The sequence below is a fragment of the Leptosomus discolor genome, chromosome Z, assembly GCF_034619465.1.
Source record: "Leptosomus discolor isolate bLepDis1 chromosome Z, bLepDis1.hap2, whole genome shotgun sequence".
Taxonomy (NCBI): Eukaryota; Metazoa; Chordata; class Aves; order Leptosomiformes; family Leptosomidae; genus Leptosomus; species Leptosomus discolor.
Window position 1 is genome coordinate 58,169,638 of NC_141419.1, and position 24,563 is coordinate 58,194,200.

The 24,563-nt window shown below is 40.4% G+C and overlaps 3 protein-coding genes across 3 annotated transcripts in view; all 3 read left to right on the forward strand.

Moving 5' to 3' along the window:
• The window catches only part of FREM1 (FRAS1 related extracellular matrix 1), a 62,307-nt gene extending 59,408 nt beyond the window's left edge, over positions 1-2,899 (forward strand). The window contains exons 35-36 of the mRNA XM_009960927.2: positions 1,242-1,327; positions 2,700-2,899. Coding sequence (XP_009959229.1) covers positions 1,242-1,327; positions 2,700-2,899 — 286 coding nt within the window. The remainder of the gene's footprint in view (positions 1-1,241; positions 1,328-2,699) is intronic.
• Positions 2,900-12,178: 9,279 nt separating this feature from the next.
• CER1 (cerberus 1, DAN family BMP antagonist) lies at positions 12,179-14,388 on the forward strand. The gene is made up of 2 exons (XM_009960926.1): positions 12,179-12,706; positions 14,095-14,388. The coding sequence occupies exons 1-2, from the start codon at positions 12,179-12,181 to the stop codon at positions 14,386-14,388; spliced, it is 822 nt and encodes a 273-aa protein (XP_009959228.1).
• An 8,096-nt stretch (positions 14,389-22,484) lies between these two features.
• ZDHHC21 (zDHHC palmitoyltransferase 21) overlaps positions 22,485-24,563 on the forward strand; it is a 38,692-nt gene continuing 36,613 nt past the window's right edge. The window contains exon 1 of the mRNA XM_086479697.1: positions 22,485-22,508. The gene's annotated coding sequence lies outside the window, so the exon portion shown is untranslated. The remainder of the gene's footprint in view (positions 22,509-24,563) is intronic.

Sequence of the window (24,563 nt, forward strand, 5' to 3'; positions counted from 1 at the left end):
GTTGTCCCAGCGCTGAAAGAAGACAGTCTTTACCTCCTTTGGAGCAATATTGACCTTCTGCCTTTATTATCTGGCAACAATCAAAATTAGCAAAATCCTCATAATGCCATTGACTTATTCTGCTGCTAGAAAAGTTTTTGGCTCTCTTAAAACATGTTTTGATGAGCAATGTTGGTTGCTTGGGTCCTGCCAAGCATCACCCAGAATGTTCTGGGAGGCTGAAGGTATTGGCATCTGACTGAGTGGCAGTCAGAAATATGGGATAACAGAAATGACAGATGCTCAGCACCAGAGGGAAGGTAACAGCAGGGGTGACAGGTAAAATGGTGACATGATATCAAGGCAGGTGAAAAGATGGATAAATAAGAAAGTGGAGCCACCAATGGCTGACAGTTCCTGGCAAATGTGTAGGATGCCATTTGTCTCTTAATGCTTCCGGATTTAGCCTGATCTCTAAATGGATTATGAGCAGCCTGCTGGTGTTTGCATGCTTGGTATTAGTTTGAAAACCTCCCAGTGGCAAGGCCGCTCAGTGGTTAGGGTTTGCAAATCCTCCTTTGGGGTTCGCATACTTTAAATACAAACACAGAGCAGAGCTTATGCACTGGCTTCATTCTGAAGTAGTCTGGTTAATACACACCACAGTGGCTCTCCAATCTGAACTAAACACATAGTCATTGCAGGCAACTCAATATGACCTCTCAGAACCACACTACCACTCTAAGCCAAACCCCTAAATTACATATACTTAGTTCTCTTTTGAAACATGGACAAGGTTTTAACTGTGTTATTCAAAACTTTAGTTTTGTCAGAACATGTTTTTAAAACAATATAGTCTGCTTTACTACCAAATGGGTGAAGCTCTATCTTTCAGTGACTCGGATTTTAGTGTGGGCAGATTATTATTTTAAAGAAAATAATCCATGATTGTGTGAATGTTTTAAAACTCAGTTTGTGAGTATGAGGTACACATTTCCCATATGCATTTCTTTCAGTTGCCCAGCTGATTTAATTTTTCTGTTAGAAAAATCAGACCAGGATTTTGGTTCCTCTCCAAGTAATTCAGAATTTTGAAACTTTATCTACATGTAATTATTATTTCATGCCAGTAAGTAAGGTTTTCCTGTGAAACTCATTTATATGCTTTATACTAGAATCAGTATCCCTTGTCAGTAAGTCGAGGGGAGCTGTCTGTCACCCTGTGGAATGCTAATTACTCTGTTCTCTCTCCTTGAGCCTAGATACCTGGGGAGTCTAGCCAGCGTGGCTAATGAACAACACATGCAGTGGCTGTGGGACTTCAGTGGCAGGAAGCCCTTTTGGATAGGCAAGTACATCAGCTGCCTGTCCCCTCCGAGGACTACAGTTCCCGTGCACCTTGGAAAGCACAGACTACTGCATCAGCTCCAGCCCAGTTTCAAACATGGCATTGTCCTCAACTTTCTGCTGTTTTTGTTATTTCAGAGCAAGGCATAAACTGAAAGTCATAATTTACCCGTCTAATTTTATATGTCTTTACCAAAAAGAAGAGTTTACCATGTTGCCTATTGCTGGAATTTTTTTCGCCTTAAAAAATTCCCTAGCATTTTGTGCTAGCTGGTAAAATAAGTTTCAGTGTAGCTCTTACTCTTTTGTTTATCTAACTCACCTTTCTTTTGATTGTTACTTTATTAAACTTTAAAGAATTATTTATGTTACTGCTAATTTAACAGTCATCTTCTGTTAGAAATCTTGGGAATTAACTAGATGATCAGCTAAAGAAGGTTTCAACACATCATTTTAGATTTAGCTGTCTATTTCTTATTATGCACATTTACATTTAATGAGAAATGGAGAGAACTCTGTACCTCCTGATTCCTTTTTCTGAATGATTGTCTTAGCTCATGGACTAGTGCTATTGCTTTCTTCTAACCCTTCTTGTTTCTGCTATACTGTCCACAATTTAGGTTCCTTTTTTCCAGTTGTGAACTGCGATTTTCAGCTTCTAGTAATTTTCTGGGATGGATTTACTAGCTATACTAAATTAACTTTAAAAACTACAGTTAGTTTGGGATCATGTTTAATGGTATCATGATCGCGCTAATCTGAGAGAAATAAACTCCTCTGATAAGAATAAAGACTACAAGACCATTGTGTCAATTTCCTGAGGTTGATCTCTTCTAGCTAAGAAGACAGGCCATGTCTGAAAATATGCCACCCATGGTGGTCTTAGTAACTTAGAGGCTATGAGAAAAGATGTGTTTTAATTCCTGTTAATTAACACAACCTTATTTTGCAACTGTTAATTTCAACAGTGTAAACAAGGTCTACAAAGACCTGCAGGGTTTTATTTTCAGAAAGAATGTGAAGGCATCTCAGGCTGCCCATACTTGACTACATCATTCTGCTTGGCAACTTAAGTATCAAAAGAGAAACCTGGGAGGTGATAGATATGCAACAGATGGAAAGAGAAAAAACACTTTAAATAGGCAGTGATGCGAAAAAGTGTATTTTCCCTTATTCACGTGGCACTAACCATGTTTCATATGGCCTTATGAAATATTAAACTGTATTTTACTCGTATTCTTCCAGATGGGTTTTTTCTCTCAGCACAATATTGTATGCATTTTTTATCCAAGGGACCTAACAACATGCTTCTGTTGGCATCAGGCTCCAGAGATGATAAACATCACTGATTTGATCTTGTCGATTTCATACAGGCTTAAATGACCAAGCCAATCCTGGACACTGGGAGTGGAATGGAGGAGAACCTGTAACCTACATAAACTGGAGAAGAGGCTCCTACCACTTTCCAAAGCGAGGAAGAAATTGTGTATTGGTGCAGAAGCGAGGAAAATGGCAAGCAACTGACTGCAGGAAGGTCAAACGGAATAGCTATGTATGTTCAAGAAAGCTGTAAAGAATGAAGGATTGTTGTGAAAGCATGTGGACATTCATATAGTTTCAGTTTTATTTATCTGCAGACATGTGAGGGTGTGCAGTTAGAAAGCTGTCCTAATTATCAGAAAGTCTTATTTTATATCTTGCCAGAAGTGCAGATGCATTGGACTCTAACCAAGGAGTAGAGGTCAGACACAAAGATTAAGTCCAGGTTAAAGTTTTGAACTCTCCCCAACCCCTTCTCTCAGACCTGTCACTTGTATGTATTTTTACACCAAAGAGCTAGGCCTGAAGGCTTTAATCACATTTCTGTGTAAAAATACTTTTTTTTTTTTTTTTTTTTTTTTTTAAGAAAGTATCATATCAGTTGATCTGCTTCACACTAAAGGAGGGGTTGAGAATTGGCTGTTGCTTTAATTTGTTTACAATAAAACCTGCAGTTTTACCCTGCAGTCACAAAACAGAGGAAGACTGGGGTAGAAATGAGGGCAGACTGCTGGCTAAAACAAAGGTCCTCTTGGGTGATGAGGGGAGGGACATTATGTCAGTAGACTGGGGCTTCTTTGGTGGATGCCCTGGTACAGTGTCTTAGGAAAACACTGACAGCAGGATTTAGTGACAGAGTACCAACAGGAGCAAAGCCTTGTATTTCTTTTTCTACCTCCCAAGGCCAGCTTCAGATCCTTATGGATCTGCTCACACAGAGCTGCATATTGTTTCACATTCCTAACCAAAATTGTTCAATGTTTTTAGGAGTTGCAGGACGGTGCTGTAATTTTTAGTGTAATTAAATAAGGAGACCACTGTAAACCTACTACTATATCAAAGGATGATTTACACAAAAAAAATAATACTGAATCTTAATCCTAGAATATTATCTTGGGATATTCAGTGATACATGAACATGAATAGGATTTATATGTGTGTATAAACCAATGTAATTGTTAGACATATTTTGTTACTAAAGCAGCTATGGCTTTTGAAAAGTACTAATCTAAGTCCCTATTAGGGATTTGAGGTTTTTAAAAATAATAATTAAAAATCCTGATTTAGTTCTGAGAAAGGCTTAAAAGTCAGCATTTAATAGGAAAAAACATCTGCCCATGACTTAATTTTAAATTATTTTAAATACATGCAGTTGAGTTGCAGTGTTACCATTTTGTAACATCATAGCAAACTTATATTTGACCAGTCAAAAATCTTGCTTTAGGACCTTCTTAATGCCAGCCTTAAAACTAAAAAAAGAAATAAGTCATAAGCTTCCTAAAAAAAAATAATTAATGCTACTCTCATACCCTCCCTCTGCCCATGATGAGTGTGTGACAGTTGGTCTGGCACTGAGTGAATTTGCCCTGTACTTTGGGAACTCTCATCCCTCCCATCTGCCTGCCTGCTGCCAGCAGTTGATTCTCCCCTTGTCCCCTATCATCTCGTGTATTCGGCCTGCCTCTGGATTCATTGCATTTGTACACTATTTGTACCAGAGGTGCAAAATGTCCTTCTGGGGATCCTCACAGCAGTTTCTCAGTCCTGTGAGGGACAAATGGAGCAGAATCACCTTTCCTCTCTGCCTGGGGGACACTGTTTCAGGGATCATTTATCCCTCCTCCTTGCCTTTGGCATGCATGGGTTATTTATCCTTCCTCCTTATCTGTGACATGTCAGATGAACATGCATGTGAGTAGGTGGACAGCCTTTGTATATAGGGGAGAACCTTTCTGAAAGGACAGATATGCATGAGTGCATTCCAAAATTAGAGGAAAAATACTGTGAACAGAACCTCATCACCATCATTGTTGCTGTCAACAGACAGAGACAATACTATTTCCAGGATTTCTTTTTTTTTTTTTTTAATGGTAATCTTTATGCCAAGCTTGTAGACACTTCTGCTAGACACTACCACTTTTGCTTAAGAAATTTTCTAGAACAACATAGATAGGTCATAATTGTTTCAAGAATTCCCCAAACCAAGTACTCCTGATTACCCATATAGACTTGTTTTTATTTCTGATAGTTTTCACTGCAAAAAAATTCAAGATCTAAAAAAGCGCTCTCGGGATGTCTTGCTGTTGTGTTCTGGAACTCCAGGGAAAATTGACTGAGAGTGCTTTGTTAGACATAAACATAAAATTTTATTTCTTTAGAGCCTTCTTTCTATAAAAACTGCTGAGTTTATTGGTGCTATCTTGATAAAGCCTGTCAAGATTATTTAAATACCTCTCCTAGTTATTCTATAAATGAATGACATCAACACAGAGGGAATTTTGACCAAGGTGCTTGTTACTTGATCAGTAACTGATAAATGACTCGCCTAGTCTGAGACAACAGTGATCTCAGAGGTTTGCTTTTGTGAGAAGAGGGAAGAATTTTCTTCTTCTGTATTTCATTTGAACTACTTCAAAGGGATTAAAGAGTATGAAGATTGCAGTACACAATAGACTGTTAGTTGTGCAAGCTGTATGCGTTTACTGGTTTCATTAGGTCTAACACAATACACTAATGAAGCAAAAATTCTTATATTGCAGTGCAGGGATGCTTCTGCCCCGAAAGGCTGCTGAATTGTTTTTCACTACAAAGAACTGTTTCAAACATTTATTCAAAAATTTTAATTTTTCTGTCCTTAAAAATGAAGTATTTCTTTGCAGCTTTTATTAGAATACCGGAGTTGGAAGAACATGACATACTCAAATCAGGGAAAGCACAAATAAACCAGTTTTTATGAAGCTATAAGAAGCTGTTGTCTCAAAGAGGTTTAGAAAAGCAAGGGCCTAAAATCCTGAGAAGTTGTTGGGAATTTTTCTAGTTTCAGTACTTTTGAATTAGACTCTGAGTATTCAGAGGATCAGCATCAGCAGGCAAATTTCAAGAAGTTTAAAGTAAGAACAAGGAGCATGCAAATTCTGGTGTCCACCCATGGATGCCACACTTTCTGGTTAAACAGATTTCACCAGAAATATCCATATACCTTTTAATAGAACAGAACCAAGACACAACAGCTCAGTGAAAAGAACCCAGCAGTTAGCCTAGGTTTCTGTAAAGGGATGGGCAAGGTGAGCTCTTGGTGTGCATGTTGCTTTTAACCACCTTCTCTCCCTGTCAAGTATCTTCTAAATCTATTGATCAATTTCAAACAAATTTTACAGAGACATAGTTGACTCAAAGACAATGGTTATGAAAAAAATGGATAGGCAACTAGCCACAGGAGCATTCTTCCAATCGAAAATATTCTAAAACATTTGTGTTGTTATTAATTTAATGGAGATCAAGTCTTTAATCCAAAAAAAATCAGAAAAGTTTTCCATATCTCTTTTGTACACAGTGAAACTTACTGAATGCCTTCAAGTCTTTATTCACTCATTCTAAAATTATAAAAATAGCTTTGAGAGAATTATATATATAATTCAGTTAATACTGTGATTCTACATTATCTACATCACAAGACTGGTGCTATTTTAACTTTTGTATTCAGAACCTACATATATTGTTATGTTTAACTCTGTAGTGTGTGTTAATACAAAACTGAAACATATTTTGGTGAATATGTGTTTCTTCAGTTTCATAATCTCACAAAGGCTTCTTTTCTAGTGACAAAAACTATAGTGTTGGGCATAGTAGAAATGCACTTATAGTTAAGCACAATATATCTACTGTTTATGCAATTTCTGAATTCTGCTGCTTCTTCTGCATGAGCTTATTCCTGAATTAATACTATAAGGATATTTGTATTATGAGAAACCATTTTTAAAAAAGAAAACGCTGTTTATTTTGAGAAGTAAATTTAAGAAAAGTCACAGATTGGCAAGCGGATATACAAGAGGAAGAATGAATTCAAGAAAGACTGTCAGTCCATAAAACTGAATTTTAATATAATTCTTGATTTAAAGGAGAATGTGAAAAACAAGTCATTGTCCCTCAGTAACCTCAGTCATCTTCATGGAAGAGATGCAGATACCAGTTCTCCTCTCTTATCGCCCTTTAAGAAGCTATGCTACTTGTAATATGGAGAACTCTGTTACCCTAATTCCGTTGCTTAACTACCATCCTCTACATCAGTACACAAGCAGTATAAGGTTAGAAGACAAGAGCACAATAGGGTTTCTTTGTTTATTTTTTGTAGTGTTGAGGTGTTGAGATAATGTATTGTTTTCAGTCAGAAGTAGTCCTAATGAAAAGGAATCTGGTATCTGAAGTACTGGATATAAGCACAGTAAGCAAAAAAATATAATTTTATTCATACAGATGAAATTTTCAGATAAGTCTAAATATATTTTTACTTTAATAAAAGAAAACTTATCTGCATCTTCTTCCTTGGATTATGTTACACTTTCTTGCTGTTGTCAAACTCTTCAGCGAATAAACACTGGTCTCTCAAACAATTCACAGCAATCTAAGAAAGATGTGTCTTCCTGAAGAATGAAATGTCTTTTTGCCCAGAGTCATTCTCTCCTGGCTCACTGTCCCACAGCTTAACAATCTGAAATAATCAAGCATATACCAAACACAGTTCCTCAGGCTGCATTTGGAATTGGGTACACTTTCAATTAGGCAGTACATATGTTCCAGTACCATTCAGGAGATGCTTCAGGAGGTGGACACCCATCTAAAATCTACCTGCCTGAGAATTATAACAGATAGAAAACCATCCATTGCAACACATGTATGTACCTACAGCCACGAGAACATGGGCCAATACACACGAAAGGACACTTATCCTAGCCCTGCTGGACATGCAAACATTTTTGTGTGCACATCTACATTTTGGCAGCAGTTCATATCTTAAGACTGTTCTCAGGTCTATTGCTACAGCACAGAGAAAAGAAACAAAGAAAGGTGAACAGTAAGGTATAAAAGAGTGAAGAGAGAAACAATACAACAGAGGACTTGAAACTGAATAGGAAGGGAGGGGGACTTCATGATGTACAGTATCTAAGGTTGAAGATACAAAACTAAACAGATTTATTGTCTGTTTTTTCATATCATACCTTGCAAAAAGCCTTTTGTCTTCATAATTATAACTTTCCTGTGAGGCCTGTATGTGATCTGTTTCCCTGAAATTCAGTAAAACAAAGACCACAGATGGCTTTCTTTGATAAGTACAATAATTGGAGAATAAACTGTACAGTGCCAATTCATTAGTTCTGAGGCCTTCATGTGGGTTCTGTAAAAGACGTATCTAGATACCAGTTTGTCTACATAGGATGTGTTTTGAAAATGATAGGATATTGAATTGGGCTGTAATATATAAAATCTATTTTAATGATTTAATCCTCAATTATGCTATGATGAGACTATTTAGCTCAACAGAAGGCAAGTAATTCAAGCACTGCCTAAGAATTATTTTTAGGCTTCAACTGGCAGTGTAACTAATTACTCAGTTTATGTCCATAATGACTGAATAAACTCCAGCTCTGAAACAAGTGAATAATATCACTTTGCATTTGCATAGCACTTGTCAACTATAGACCTGGCAGTTTTAAAAGGATGGGCAAACATTCATGGTGACTATTTCTAGTGAGAACAGAATGTCCCAAATAAATTGCTACTATGGAAGCAAATCAAAGCCTGGTTGAAAGACACTGCTGCATTTAGCCACAAGATTTAAGAACCAAAATACAGTGAAAACATATGCTATGCTTACATGAAAGGGTAATCAGGCAGGAAAACAAGTTTTTATAAAAGAGAAAGCATTGCTTTTTGTAGAAATCTGAGATTAGTGTATTTGGAACATAATGATTAGGTGCCCAGTCCAATCTCTGTTGTCAATTATTAGTCTATGCAGTTGAAGTCACCACAAAGAGACTTAAAATACTTACTATTTTTAACACCAGGATGATTCTCCAAACTCACTGTCTTCACTTGGATGCCTTCCTGTAATGCAGGACACTCCTGGCTGAGCTGAGAGGCTGAGGATAGACCTCCTACCTGTGCACAGTTATGCAGGTAGCTGACTCCAAAACATATTCAGACAATGTGTGAATATAGAACAAATTGTGCCCAGATGTGCCAGGTCCCATTTCTTAACAACTTTGTCTCTTGGAAAGCAGCCACAGCTTACTATCATAGGCATGAAGGAACAGTATTAGATTGGCCTAGCAGAACCAGAGCTGGCATGCTGCTTTTGGCTCTCAGCAGACCTTAGGTAAAACCATCCAAGAAAACCCAGCAACTAGAACTGCCTTGACCTAGAGGAGAAAAGAACTCTGTTTTCTGCCTCTGGGTCATGGAGTGGCTTGTGGAGTGACTTGCTGACACTGCTTTGCTTCAGTCTTCTTTGCCACCCTTCTGCAAATATTTTGTGCTTTTACACCTGAAGCCCTCTAAGGCAAGCCTTTTTTTCTTGCTATATGTTGCAGGATAGAATGGTATGTAACATGAATGGATCCTGATCTTGAACAGCTTTTTTTCCGTGCCATTGCACTGCAAATGTAACATTAGCAGATTAACATCGATACATATATGCTAATACTAAGGGTTTTATACATTCCTTGTTAATATTTGCACTGTACCAATAACCCAGACCAGTTTAGTTCAGCTAGAATTGTCTAGGCAGCCCAACCATTCCAGTATCACCATTTATTTAATTTTTATCTGTGCATTGATAGAGCCATCCTTAAATCATTTGCACCATATTTCCTGCTTGCAACTTGATTTATTCTTTGTGAAGAACAGCAGAAAGAACCCTCTGTAAACAGCACTGATAAAATGATTTTGCTCATATTCTTGCTACAAAGAGAACCCTCTGGCAGAAACTAAGATGCTATCTGGGCACCAAACCATGCCTTAGCCACATCAGAAGAGCAGAATACACCTGCACACATACACATATGTTTTTTCTTTCAGGGCAGATTGCTGTAAAATTAAACTGAGACTTAAAAGCCTTTTCTTCTTTTACCTTGAAGGTGGTGGGATATTTTTAAGCAGGCTTTGAAGGGAGGCAAATCGGGCCTTTCAGGCACTTAGTTTTCAATTCTGTAAACATACATGTGAGCAATTTAATGCAATTTTGCTTATATGGATAAAGTTAAATACAGATGTTACAGGATCAAGACCAGAGCTGGAACTTTTAAACAGAAAGAGCTGGTATACCACCAGTCTAGACTTCGAGAAAAGGCACTTCCTGGCAAAGGAAGTGAAAAATAGCTGAAACAGATAAAAGCAAACAGAAAGAACACTTCTGTTGTGCTGCTATAATCCAGACGGAATAATCTTTAAATTCTTTTAGTTAGCTTTAGATTTTTAAATTCTGAAGCAGAGCTGCAAAAATATATGTTGCATCAGTCAAATCTTGGGTTTGAAAGACATTGCAGAATGTGTCAGACCCTTCTATCTTAATATAATACAACATAATACATAGGTTTGAGTACTGGCCCAGTCTTGTAACTCTCTGAGAAACTAAAAGAAAGAAGAAAAAAAGAAGGAAAACTCAAAATGTTCTTTTCTTTGCTGAATAATTTTGAATGACTACTACCAACATGCACCAGATACAAGGAATTTCAGTTACAAAGGTCAATCGCTTCAGTTCAACTTGTTGGCCAATAAAGACAGGACGTGTCAAATTGCCCTTACTTAATTATCTGCCATCAAATTAATCCTCTTGGCTCATTGTTGCCCCACCCTAATGCTGCACATAATTGTGTAAATATGATGCAAAGACTTTTTGCATGCACACCTTACAGCCGATGTTGTTGCAGATGCCAATATTTTCTATTATTTCACTCCTGACAACTGTGGGAGAATCCACCCTCCCAGGACACACCTGAGACTTCAGGAACACACAAAACCAGTGACAGAATTACATGTTTTCAGCTGAAATTACAGAGCAATAAAGCTTGTGCTTGATGGCTCTGCTTCCCTCAAGGAGATCATCCCATCGAGGTCAAAGCACAAATATACTCTAAGGTTGGTGTGTGAACCCCATTTTTGATGGACCTCAAAGTTAGAACAAATTTTAACTCAAGTGAATTATGCACTATGGAAAACCTCCAGATCTCCACTAACTTTGAGCTAAAGTTATAAGTCAGTGCCTCACAAGGATGTTGCTAGCCAATTAGTTTACTTTGATTATCAGGCAATAAACTAAGTCCCCACCAATGAAAGTCAAATAACTCCATACATCTAGTACAGACCACCTAAGTTTTCAAGAATAATGAACGTATTAGCTACAAACTGGTAGAAACAGGAGCGTGTAGGTTTTAGAGTACCTAAGTGGCAAATTATCTGAAACAGAATTTCCGTTAGTATTTTCAAATTAGGATCAACGTTTGCAATGTCTACTGAAAATATTTTCCTTCTCTCAAAACTTTCCTCTGTAAGACATTCTATCAGATTATTTTTTCTTACATGTGGCATAGCATAATTTTGCAAAAGAAACCTCCAGTTTAGGGTCCAGTAGTCTTCAGATATTTCTGTCGAGACACTGATGTCTAGAATCATAAAATATATCAGTTCTAACATGTTTTGCTTAAATCCTCAGTTTGTTTACCAGCTTCATAGGATGCCTGTAGTGGCTCTGGTGTCTGAACAGAATGTAGCAGTGTTAGTAATCTTTGAGAATGTGGGGTGCAGTTTCTTCACCCTGGGACCTTTTATTCTGGCCTAGTGATATGTCTGCACTCCAGCAACTGCAAACCTGCTGTGAAGGAGGTGAAGCAAGGGCTAATGCTCTCTGCCAAATCCCTCTGGGTGTATGAGCACCAGTCTGCCAGTTTGCAGTGGTGCTGCTGCAGGCTTTGGGTTGTATCCCAAATCTGAAAGACCAAAATAAGACTGACTTTTGAAAACATGGGCTGATTTGACGTCTTCAGATCCAGCTTTATGTTTTAGCAAACTTCCATCAGCTTGCCTTTTCCTGTTGTCATGAAATAACACTCTCTGTTTTGACAGTCTCTGGCTTTGTGGAATGGAAAGTCAAAATAAACAACGAAGACCACACTGAAGATGCTAATACACAACCTCAAATGTTTCCTTAATTCCTAGGCCTAAACTAGACAGCTTATCCAGACATTTCCTCCTATTGACTCCTTCTGTCCCCTACACCATCCTGGGTTTGATTTTAGATAGGAACTTCTAATACACATAATCCAGATTGAAAGCAGAGTTTCATTAGCACAAACTTCCCTATCATAATTGTAATCTACAGTAAATGAATGCAATTAGCCACACCAGGGTCTCCTCTGAGCCTTCCCCTCCTCTGCACACAGACAGTACCCACAAGCTGACACCAGGCTCTCATATAAAGCTAGCACACTATGTTCACTGCAAATAGCAGCACGTCTGCAGGGTTGCACTTTACATGATCATGTCGCTCCTTCTCCTTCAGCTGTTAGTGCTCTCATGTCTTGGAGCCACAGAGCCACAGGGAGATTCACCACAAAGGAAAAGCAGAAGGCCATTTCAGCACCTTTTCTATCTGGACAAAAATCTGCTTGACAGTCAGAGTTTTCGGGAGCTGGTAGGTGAAAACCCAGCAGGTGTTGAGGAGACCCTGGGAGAACCAAGCTTTTTTGTAGCAATTCCACAGACGGCATCTGAAAGTGAGAAGCAAGAGAAGAAAAAAATGTCCAGATTCATCCTTCCCAATGCAGAACGCCATGCAGACCAAGACCTGAGAACATGGGAAGCACCCAGAGAGAGCTCTCCTGTGGAAAACTTCTCTCCATCCCACTATTCCAGCAAAAGGGAGGTTGAATCTCCCTATAGAAAAGATGCCAAGAAATTTTGGGACCACTTCATGCTAAAGAAGAATTCAGCGTCTGAAGAAGTTGTCCTGCCAATCAAGACCAATGAAATGCACCAAGAAAACTGCAGAACCCTGCCTTTTTCCCAGGTAAGAACAGGTGTCCAAGACCAATAAACCTGTCCTTGCCCCTGCCTCTTGTAATCAGCACCTAAAGACACATTATTTCATTTGCTAAGTCACAGGGCTGCTTCAGAAAACTCACACACAACAAGCGGCTGAAAAACATCACTGAAAAAGGCCGAAAAATCCTTAGTCTGATGAGGCAAACTGCTAAATTGCAGCACTGGAAAGCCACACATTCAATTTTCAGAGTGTTACTTATTCTCTTTATGAAAGACGTTCTGAAGCAGCCTAAGCAAGCAGGGCACTGGTGAGTAATTATCTATTCAATGAATATACATCTAAACAGCTTGTATACATGAATTACCTATATATATAAATGTACATACATATACACATATGTGTATATACAAAGAGTCATAGGCAAGTATTTACAGGAGAAGCTGATTGTCTTCTTACAGCTAAGCAAGGATTCCTTTCTGCTGTATTAATTAGAAGACAAGCATACATCCAATTCTGTGCTAAGAATGCTGGAGAACTGGTAAACTGTCCCACGCACAGATGAAGCCATTCTGTCATTGTATCATCAAGACAAGTAAATAGTACAGAAAAAAGTGCTGTATTCCTTGTAAGGCAACATCTATTCTCAGTGTTTTTTCACATCCCTCACTAAATTTATTTCACTGGCAGACATATGTAAATATAGATGTGGCCTAGAAACTTGTATCGTTTTACTTTTTGTGCCATGTAACATGGCAAGCTTTCTCCAAGATGGCTGCAACTATGCCAACATAAAAGTGCTAACTTCAGTCTAGGTTTTTACAGCTTGGGAGTTCACATAGGCTCTCTTGATACAATGAATTGTTATTCTTATTCTTGCAAACCAAGAGATTGCACCTCTTCCATTGCACTTTTAAGATTTTAATAATTAAAAAAACCTGCTACAGAACATTATGTCTCTTCCATGTGGAGAAAAATATTCAAGTTTACAGTTGAGTCTAGCTTGTGGTTTATATACAAGAATGTTGGGCCAAAATGGTAAGTCCTGCTAAGTGGGTAAGACCGCTTAACCATGTCAGAAATGCAGAATGCAAAGAGCAACTAAAAGGTAGTTATGACAAACCCACCTGTTGGATTTTCCCCCATCAGCTCACAAAGGCTCCGGGGGAAGCAGATTTTGCTTTTACTGTTCAATCTAAGAATTGCCCTTAGGAGCTCTAAAGTTTGCTTTTAAAACCTCAAACCTGCTTTAAGCATTGCTTGACATAAAAAATAAACATGTTTAAAGTAAATGTTCTGAGAAAAAAAAAAACAACGAACAGTGTTCTGGGGAGGGTTTTTTTTGCCTTCATGCATTCTAGCGAAGTCAATGGGCTATTTACACACCAGAAACTTCAAACTGCTTTCTGTTTCAGGGTGTTACTCATGAGAGCTGTGAGAAGGTGATGGTACAGAATAATCTGTGTTTTGGAAAATGCAGTTCCTTTCATGTTCCTGGTCCAGAAGATCGTCTTTATACCTTCTGCTCACATTGCTTGCCCAGCAAGTTCTTCATGAAGCGCCTGGATCTGAACTGCACCAGTTCTGTCCCAGTGGTCAAAGAAGTCATGATTGTAGAAGAGTGTAAATGTGAGACTCAGAAGATTAAAGACCCTGCCATTGGATCTCTACTGTCAGACTTGAATGCAAATGTACATGAACACAATTAACCTCTTAACTCCTTGATCACAAGAATTTGCCAGTGAAAAAAAACTAAAGCTTTCATCATACTGGTACACAAAAATATTTAAGATGTAGACTTTCTACTTGAACTGCTTCTCTGCTTCAACAATAACTTTACCTAAAGCGTAACAAATGTTTGCTTGCAGCTGTTAAAGAAATAGAGATGAGATTACCGGGTTTATGTGTCGAGTTCTTACTTTAACAAGGGAAACCTTTAAAAAATTTTCCATCCTTTCTATCACTGTTTCTAGGATACTAGCAAACAACAGCTGAAGAACTAGCATGATTTATCTGTGCAAAAACCTAATGTATTGGCTGTTTTACATCACCTTTGCTTGCAGGGCCTGCAGTATAGCTGTACGGGCCACATAGATGAGGCTTTATTACCTTCCTCACAAAAACAGGTCTGCTTTTACATCAAGATAGTGGCTGGAGAGTGTAAAATATAAATGGACATAAGGCAGATGACAGAAAGCTGTGACTAGTTAAGGTCATTCTGCTTCGAGCTGGAGTTCAGTTCGCAGTGAAGATGAATATACCTCACAATTTACACACTTAGATAGTGGTTGCAAAGGCTGCTTTGCCATAGAAACCACTTACTCTCTTTCTACATGCCTGCATTTGCTCTGCACATCTTTTTTACTGAAAGTGTTACATAGCGGAAGTAGAAAAAAGTATTAAAAATTGTGTACTCCCACAGAAAACATCACAAATGAATGGATTGTTATTATTATTATTATTAATATTTGTTTAAATTCACTGTGGAAAGACTATGCACATTTTCCAGTCTGATGAATTTTAACATTGTCAGTGACTCCAAGATTAAGTGATGTTCTCAACACCTAAACTAAATCAGAAAAGGCATATGTGTGACAAGAAAATCCACAGAAGTATTTTATTAGCACAGCAGTACCTGTATAGCTTTATAAGATCAACCGAGAAAACTCTGCTAGGAAAGGTTTGATTCTAGTGTTAGCCAATACAGAACCAGTGGCTGTTAGCTGAACTGCTTGCTTCTCTGCTCTCTCCAGCTGCTTCTCCCTGGATTTGCCTTGAAGACCTGGCACACCAGACAGCGATCAGCTTCCAGCAACTAGACTTCAGCCTATTTCTAACCCAGCTCCTTCAGTCCTCTGGGAATCTGGTCCACTGCTGTTGCCAAACTCTCTGACCTGGGCCCCTGTTGTTAAACTATCCACAGCTCTCTCTTGGGGTATTGGAAATCAGTATTGATATAGCTGGTCAGTTCAAGGGTTGGGTAAATGATTCCTTGCATTTGAACTGCACTGTGATCAGAAGTGCCTTCACATCCTGTCAAAAAAATATGTCTAGCATGGCTTTGGAGTGCAAGGCCCATGTGTTAATATTTACTGAAAATTTTATCTGAACGATATTCTGATACTGGATCTGAACTGCTGCAACAGATGTTTGGTTCTGCAGGTCACTTGCAGCGAGCAAACTGAAGTTTAGTTATCTTTCATTATATATAAACCTGTTTTTAGATAATAAAAATTGTGTACTGAAACTGAACAAAGCCTTCTCTCTATCCTTTTATGCTAACTGTGTATGGATGTTTGTATGTTGTGGCATGACATATGATGTCATTCCAAGTAATAAGCTGTCAAGGTCTTATCATCCCTGTATTGAATGCAATAAAGAAAATGCTTATTTTAACTTAATTTTTATTCTAGCTTTATAATGCTGATTGATATTCTCAGGATGCTAGTGCAATGAGCTAGGCCCAGATTCAGAAATTTACCTTCACATGCTAGGCTGCACTGAGCATGAAGGGGCTCAGCTTATGACCAAAGAAAGAAACGCTTTTCTAACAGGCGCAGTAGCATCAGTTAGCAACCATATAGCTACAGAGAATAAAGTAATGCCTTATGGCTCATACTTTTTTCAGTAGAGACTCCTCCTCGCTGGGCATGTCCAATTGCAGAGTCAGCCCTAATGACTGGTGCTTTGTTAAAGCATGCTGTATAGAAGTGGAAAAGCCAAGAAACAACTCCCTGAGTTACTGTGAGGTTTAAACCCCAGAACCTTACCAAAACTTTTTAAGTTATTGTGTGTGACTATTAGTGTTCATTTTTAATCAAGCCTAAGGAAGAAAAGCACACAAAGCATCAAAGTTCCCAACTTTTTTCTCTTTTTCCCCAACTTTATTTTTTAATCTGAAAAAGCTAAATCTTCTGAGGCTTCTAACCACTGATGTTTTAAAGATGTGTGAATATTTAAGAGTGTCTGCATTTTCTTTTTTTTTCTGAAATGCAAGTACATTTTATGTTTGGTGCAGAGAACCACTTGAAGGTAGGGCCTACACACAATCTCAGTAAGATCACAAGTCAATTAAAAAGAAAAATCTTCCAGTCTTGTAATTTTGACATGAGTGACTACTAAACTGTGACTTTTGCACACAATGATGAAGTTATATTGTGGATTGCAAAGTATTCAGCCTAATTTTCTAGCTACCTCTGAGTGCTGAAGCATTACTGCAATCAAAGAAAGCTATTCATGTAAGGAGTTTGCAGGACCAGATTCTTAGTGTGAATTTGCACAGCTTAAAAGTAGGTGAAAAGACGTAATGACAGCTGTAGTAATTGCTAATTAGATTAGAGCTGTAGGTTTTTTAGATGAATGTTTAATTAACCCAGAAATGACTGGATGCATGTAATTAGCACAGTATTCTGCAAAATCAAGAATGTGTTAATTGGATCAGATTTCTCAGACTTTAAAAATTCTGTATTAGGAGTAAATTGTGCCTAGGGGCTAACAGAGTTTTGCTCTCTCAGCACAACTATGATGGCCCCTACGGGTATAATGATGTGGGTCAGAAAGGTGAAGGGTGTGATCCATATCATTATATGGATGCTTTCAGTAATGCCATTATAGCAGTGAACCTGCACGACTTTAACTTGGCTGAGTCCATTCAGAGGTTGCGTGCTTTCTGTAATGAAAGCTTTTCTAGTGTAATTATGCTTACAATGCAAGTGCTGTTAATGTGATCTCCTCTATTTCAGAGCACTCCGTGAGCAAACCCATCTTACCAAGCAAGACTGAATTACAGTTGCAGAGCTCTCTGAAATTTCAGCTCAATTCCAAGTGGAGTTGTACATTTTTGCCATTTTATTTGACCTACTGCCCCTCTTCCAAATGAATGTGCTTTACCTTGAAAATAATTGCAGTGCTGTTTATTCTATTTGCTTAAGCAAAACAAATCTTTGGTACAGGTTAGTCTCTTAAATAAGGATTTTATGCAACCAGCTTTAATGCCTGTGAATTGCATCAAACACTCGAGTTACATCAAATGCTTATCAAATTCTGCACAATCATACATTCCAGGGAAAAGTCTGTGAAGTTGCACTCAGTACTTCATGCTGTGCTTGGTACTTTGTTCACCATTTATTCACCGCTAACCTCACGGCTGCCAGCTAACAAGCTTTAGTATGTTTTACTGACAGGTGGTGAAATCTCTTGCGGTATTTTCTCCTAAATGTACTAGCTCCTTGCTGCAAGAGCAAGATGATGAGATTCCCTTACCCAGCAAAAAGCTCCCTGCCAGTCTGTACAGCTGCATAAGCACATCATGTCTGGGATGAGTCTGGGAGTGTGTGCTTGGTACAGGATGGTGCATGTGAAGAGGTGTGGGGTTGAGCCTACCTCAGGTCCTCCTCCATTACGCAGCTTGCCAGTGGAAACAAGAAACATTGATAGTGAATTATAAATATTTTGCATTTGCAGTTTTGCTAAACCTAACTCCTTGAATATCTAGTAGCCAGTCATCAACTTCAGATCCCCTGAAATCTCTCCCTGGCAGATGACCACAGTCCCTCTGCTCAGATGAGAAAGAATGTGGATGAGAAGGCTCTGTAGTTGGCACGCTGCGAGAATATTGATAAAAATGTTAATTGTTCACACTGAAAACGAAATTATCCTGTTTACAGTTCCTCATGCTTCATGACACCAGCAAAATGCACTTCCAACTTGAAAAACAAAAAATGAACCAAAAGCTAAAACTAGTAAGAAAAGTCAGGGTTAGCCTTATGTTTCTCCAAGGCCTTTTCTGAGGTACTTCCGCTTTGCTGGTTTAGGGTGTTGCTATCACCAGCCATTAAGTCTGATGTTCTGCTGGCAGCTGTACCCTGCAGTCAAGGTGTTCAAACAGAGCAGGCATGTACCTAAGCTGCGTTTCTGAACAAGGCAGCATCTCAGCTTGACCCTCTGCTGAGGCTGGCTCAAACTCACCTCATGCTGCAATAGGTACGGAAGCATTTAAGCTGTCTGTTGCCTTTCCTGGACTTCAGACAGCAATTCCCAGAGGGAGAGAGGCATCAGAAGAGCTAATGCTAGGAGACCTGCAGCTGGACATTATCTGAGCAGAGCTCCTCGCACCACTGAAGTGCCTTGGACAAAAACTAGCTCCCTAAATTAGACTACTGTCTGGTCTACCTTAGCCCCCATGTAACCTATCTGGGATGGAGCATTAGTAGATTTCATCACACCTACTACTGAGGCAGACAGATCAGAAAACATATCTTGCCTTTGATTTTTCTGGGGATTAGGTCAGAGAGAAAAATAGAGCCTGAGACACATTTGCCTTTACTTCAACATTTACTGTGTCATCCTCAGTATGTGACACTGTGACTGACAAAACTTCTGGTCCAGGACAGGTTTTGTTTCAGCACAGCATGTCATTAACACAGACCTCCATCTTCACAACACGGATCTTGATGACATGAAGAATTTTGCTCCCATTCTAGAGTTAACTAGTGTGTCCTACATACATCAGCAAGGTTTGCAAGGAAGTGAGCAAAGCAACAGTGCTGCAGAACTGTCAGTAAAAAACTGCACAATTTAGCAGAACCCAGGAAGATGAGTACTGTTGGAAAGGATGATTTCTCAACCCAGAAGACATCTGTGCACAGACAGCATCCCTTCTGCACATCGATCAAGGGGCACAATTGGGCTCAAAACAACTCCTGGAAAACAGTCTCATGAAGCAAGAGACTTCTTACCACTGTAAGCAGTAAGAATCACCGGAGTCACAGTGCATACCTCTCTCTTTTGCATGTGCTCTCCACAACAGAGCATCAGCTGTTACTGCACATGGCTTGATTTTAGCATGCTGATTTAATATTTACAGAGTGCCAATAAAATTTATATGATGACAGCTGGTGGCTTCTGCAGTCATTTATAAAGAGCAACAACAACACAACACAGACATCAGAAACTCCAAGAGGAATCCTACGCTATTGTGCAATATTCAGTACTGAAGAATGTGCGTATTTTTCTAATTTTGCAGATTTTTAATAGTCTTTGTGTAATACATCCATATTGGGCTTTATGTAAAGTCCATAATTATGCAAAGTTAGTATTTCCTCTAGGAATGTTTTTTCCTTCAGAATGGAGTTCACCACAAAGACTCATTATCTATCTATTTGGATTTGATACTCTGGCAAAATAGGAACTACTGTGCTGATGACTTGAGCCAGAATAGACTTATGCCCTTGTTCCACAACCTGTGTTTACTCTGCACATCCATGAGTAGAAAAGAGTAAAATACAATGTCTGACAAGTCTACAGAGTTAATGACTGGCCATTATCAGTGTACCACTACAGAAACACAGAAACCTGGTATTTGACTAGAAGATGGCATTATTGACTGATTATTTCACATTCTACAATAAACCTTCACCGATCACACTATCCCTCTTTGTTTATCTTTCCATTCTATTTCCCAAGTCCTTGGTTTCCTTTCCACTCCTTGTTTGTTTATTTTTTAGTTGTTGTTTGTTTTTTGTTTGGGTTTTTTTGTTTTGTTTTTTTAATCCGTCTATATTTATTCTTCAAATCAGTGAAGATAATAATCACAGCTTATTATGTCTTTTACACATAGGCATAAACATGTACATGAAATTTGTCATGAAATAGAGGCACAGGCTGCTTTTTATTGCAACAACCTTGCCAGTGATTCTTTTCCCCACCTTTTTTAAGAGTCCAATTAATATGTCTATTATTTTCACTGTTAGCTGCTCCTAGGGACATATGTAGGTCGTTCTTGAGGAAGTACTATCTCCTGTTTTACCTGGAACGTGCTTCACGCTCCTCCCTGACAACCTCCAGTTCCTGCTAAGAATATGTATTTTCAGGTCAGGCTACTTTAGCTTAGCTATTGCCCTGTATATCAAAAGACTGTGGACACTGAAAAATAAAACAGGACAAGGTCCAAACGTCTCAACAAAAGCTTGAAATCCACCTAAACATTAAACTGACTTTTTGGGCACTCTCTTTTCAGAATAAGCATATCTAGGAAGAATGTTATCAGTAATAAAGAAGTTTTCTGTATTGGTGGTGATCACTATATTACTCTTCACCCATTTAATCCATCATTGTGTAGGAAAAATGCTGCAGGGCAAGAACCCATCAATTTACAGTGGGAACCATGCCACTTAGACAGATGGGGATACCTTTAGGTAGCCAAGAGATCATGTATGTGCATCAGTAATGGGTGCTCAAGGCACGATTCCCAGCTGGGAACACTGAAAATGCTGTCCGTTACAAGCTGTCTGGCCTTTAGCCACTGCTAATCCCTCGCGGGTCAGAATTATCTTTTAAAAACAAAGATTGGCTTCCATGGACATGGAAGGGGCACAGCACAGCAGGGGACCCAAGTGTCATGAAAATTTTGCAACTGGCCTGTGCTGACCCAGGAGAGAGATTAGGATGCGAAGAACAGAATTACAGGAGTTATTATTCATGTGCATGGGGTGCCCAATTCAAACCAGGGTACATCGAATGCAGTTTTACACATGGTTCTTATACCTTTCAAGTGTTGATACAACATGATTTGACCACTCGCTACTTAACACACATACTACTATTTTAAAAAACAACTATAATTCTCTGGTGCCATCATCAATCTGTTTCTTTCTTGATCTAGGTGTCCCTGGAGCTGGTCTTGCAACAGTTACTTGTCTGTGATGCCTGATAATGAGGGGGTTTCACAGAGGTATTGGAGGGACTGGGATGGTGGCATTATGTTGGCAGTCCAGGGGTATACTTTCTTCTTCATGGACGGCTTTAAGGTTCCAAGAAACAAAAGGTCCTTATCTTCAAGGTGAGGCCCATCCTTCTACTCTTTGCAGTGAGCTACTCCCTTTCAGTTACGCCCACTTGTGATTATCACAGAATCACAAAATGTTAGGGGTTGTAAGGGACCCCTGGAGATCATCTAGCCCAACCCCCTGCCAGAGTAGGAGCACCTAGAGTAGGTCACACAGGAAGGCATCCAGGTGGGTTTTGAATGTCTGCAGAGGAGACCCCACAACCTCCCTGGGCAGCCTGTTCCAGTGCTCTGCCACCCTCAGAGGAAAAAAGTTTCTCCTCGTGTTCAGGTGGAACATGAACATACTATGCAGTATACAAGGTAAAATATGTATCTAAGAAAGCTAATGCGATTTCATACAATTAAGAAAGTTCATACAATTGCATACTACAAAGACTCATCAGTACAATAGTTAGGGAACGAGATCCTCCTAACAGGAGCCTGGAGACCGAGGCAGAGGCCTTGCCCACAGCGCTTGCGTTTTGCCAGTAACTGCGAAAGGACACCACAAAAACGAAGGAGAGCGAAGGTCTCATCCTGACTAACGTTTGTGCTCGGAAATGGGCTGCGCCAGCCAGCTCCGACACCGGGAAAAAACTGCTGCGCGCTCAAAGGCAGCTCGGGCAAACAGCTTCCCGACAGACTCCCGCCGCGCAGGGCCGACAGGCCCTCCGCCGTGTCGGGCGGCGCCCGACCGCCCGGTGGAGCCCTCGGCCCGGTCCTCACGGCGGAGGACGGTCGGGATGGGACGGCAACGGGGATGCCGGCCCATGCTGGCTCCGCCCCTCACAGGCCCCGCCCCGCCTCGCCCCCCCGTGTGCTCTCAGCGCGCACGCGCGGCAGGAAACGGAAGGTGCCGTTGTGGCGGGCGGGCGGGCGGCCGCGCGCGCGCGGTGCGAGAGGGCGAGGTGGCGCCCGAGGTTGCTGGGGGGGGGGGGGGGGGGGGGGCGGGGCGGGGCGGTGACTGCGGCCCCTCCCTTTTCCTCCTGGCCTCGCGCAACGGTTGGTTCCGCCTCGTGCCCTGGGGAGGGGGGCGGCGGGGGGAGGGGCCGCGGGGGCGCCGACGAGCCGGGGGGGTGCGGGAGGGGCCGCCCGCCTCGTCGGGGCCGTGAGGGGCCTCCCGCTTCGCCGGGGCAACCCCTCGGCCACTGCCGTGAGGGGCCGCCCTGGGGCCGGGCCTCTCGGGGGGCGCGTCCCCGAGCGCTGCTCCCCAGCACGGGGACCGGCGGAGCGGCCGGTGGCGCCCTGCGGTGGCGGCGGGCGGAGGGCGCCGGGTGGCCCGTGGTCCTGGGAAGGCTGGCTGGGAGTAGGCGTTCTCCAGGGTGCCCCGGGGCCCTCCTTATCGCCTGCCTTGGGCGGCAGCTTTACCGGGGGGAAACCCGCCTGGGGTGCCTCACTGCCTGCCTTGGCTTTAACTGCAGGGATGGCCTTTTCTGTAGAGAGCGCTGGGGGCGGGAGGTCCTTACGCTCCGTATCTCCCTGTCTACGGAGTAAAGGAATGCTGTTGTCATCTTCGCAGGGCATCACAATGACGCTTTTTTTTGATAAACAATGAGGAGGGCATTTGCTGCTTTCAATGGTAATGGAAGAGGCGTGTGAGTTTTGTTGGCTGCGTGCTCCAGCAACGCAGCAGAAGGAAGTAGAGTGCCCTCTGACCTTTTTTAGTTTCACACCTTCATTTTCCAGCTCCAGTAGTTAGTAAAAGGAAATTGTGGGCCTTCATTCCTTCTGCACCAGGGAGCCAAACAGTGATGTGCTTAAGTAACATCATGTATTCTCTGTCTGCAAGTGGCTGTTTGGAGAGCAGTAGGTGAAGATAGCTTTCATAGATTTGTGATCAGTGAGGGTATAGTGTGGATACGTTAATATCAAGCCACGTCCCAGTCCAAGCCGACGTGGCATCTTTCATGAATGTGGTAGATGTTTACAGGTATGTCTTGCAAGATCCTATCTATAAAAAAATTGTGTGGGAATGGCTTGCCTACCTTAACCAGCCTGTCAACAGCTACATAGCAACTGTGTAATACCAGGATCTCTACTAACAACCATCTGTTGCATAAACATGTGCAATGCCAGGTACATGGGGTGTCATGGCAAAAATATGCTGCTGCTCTTGTTAACTGGTTATTCAGATACAGTGTTCTGTTAAGCGGAAGAGCTGCAAAAGGCATAATGGTAATTATAGTATGACACTTGGTAACACTGCGTAAGTGACGTCTTTACAATGCAGTTGAAAGTAATTTAGTTGTTTGGTTGAAGTTTACTTTTTTGTGGCAAAGTGTAATTTTAGTTTTTTATCAGTAATTTTTGGCAGTAATTCTTAAGATTTCAGGAAAGTCATAGATCTAAAACTACAGCTGGATCCACAAGTTGACAGAGGCTGTTGGTTGTCATGGCTTTGCCTTGGCTATCACAAATATCATAGCCAGTATCTCTCTCATGTTTCTACTCTCTGTTCCTTTTTCTGTCTGAATTGCTTAGAATACAGCCTTTTTGGAAAGTGGTGTTCATCTCACTCTAGAAGTACATTTTCTAAAACGTAGCATTCTTCAGTTTATGTGGGGTCTTAAACTTGTGTTTCACAGTGAACAATACTGTGAATTACTGATATATGTTGTTCTGGACTTGTGTAAACGTTTATGAAAAAAGTTCTGGAAGTCAGGTGTCACAAGTATTACTTTTCTTACCGAAGTAGAAGTCCAGGGCTAAAGTGAGGTAGAATGTATAGGATTTTGGTTTCTGGTTATGTACCTATGTAACAGCCGTAAAAGCACAAGGAGCAGGATGTCCCCAGAGCTGATTGTCATGCTTCTTATGAGATTGAATGAGAAATTGATGAAACAATGACATTGGGTGAGAAATTGAGTGGTGCTTGCAATGGGTTCATTTATGAAACAGAATTTTCTAAGTAGATTTTGGGGCAGTCTTGATGCAAAATTTTATACTTCTTTTGAAGTTTGCATTCAAATGAGCCTATTAGAACACTCTTTATTTCATGTTAACATTTTCAATTAGTGCAAAGCTTTCTCATTTCTCCGAAGTGGCTTTCTGCCTGCC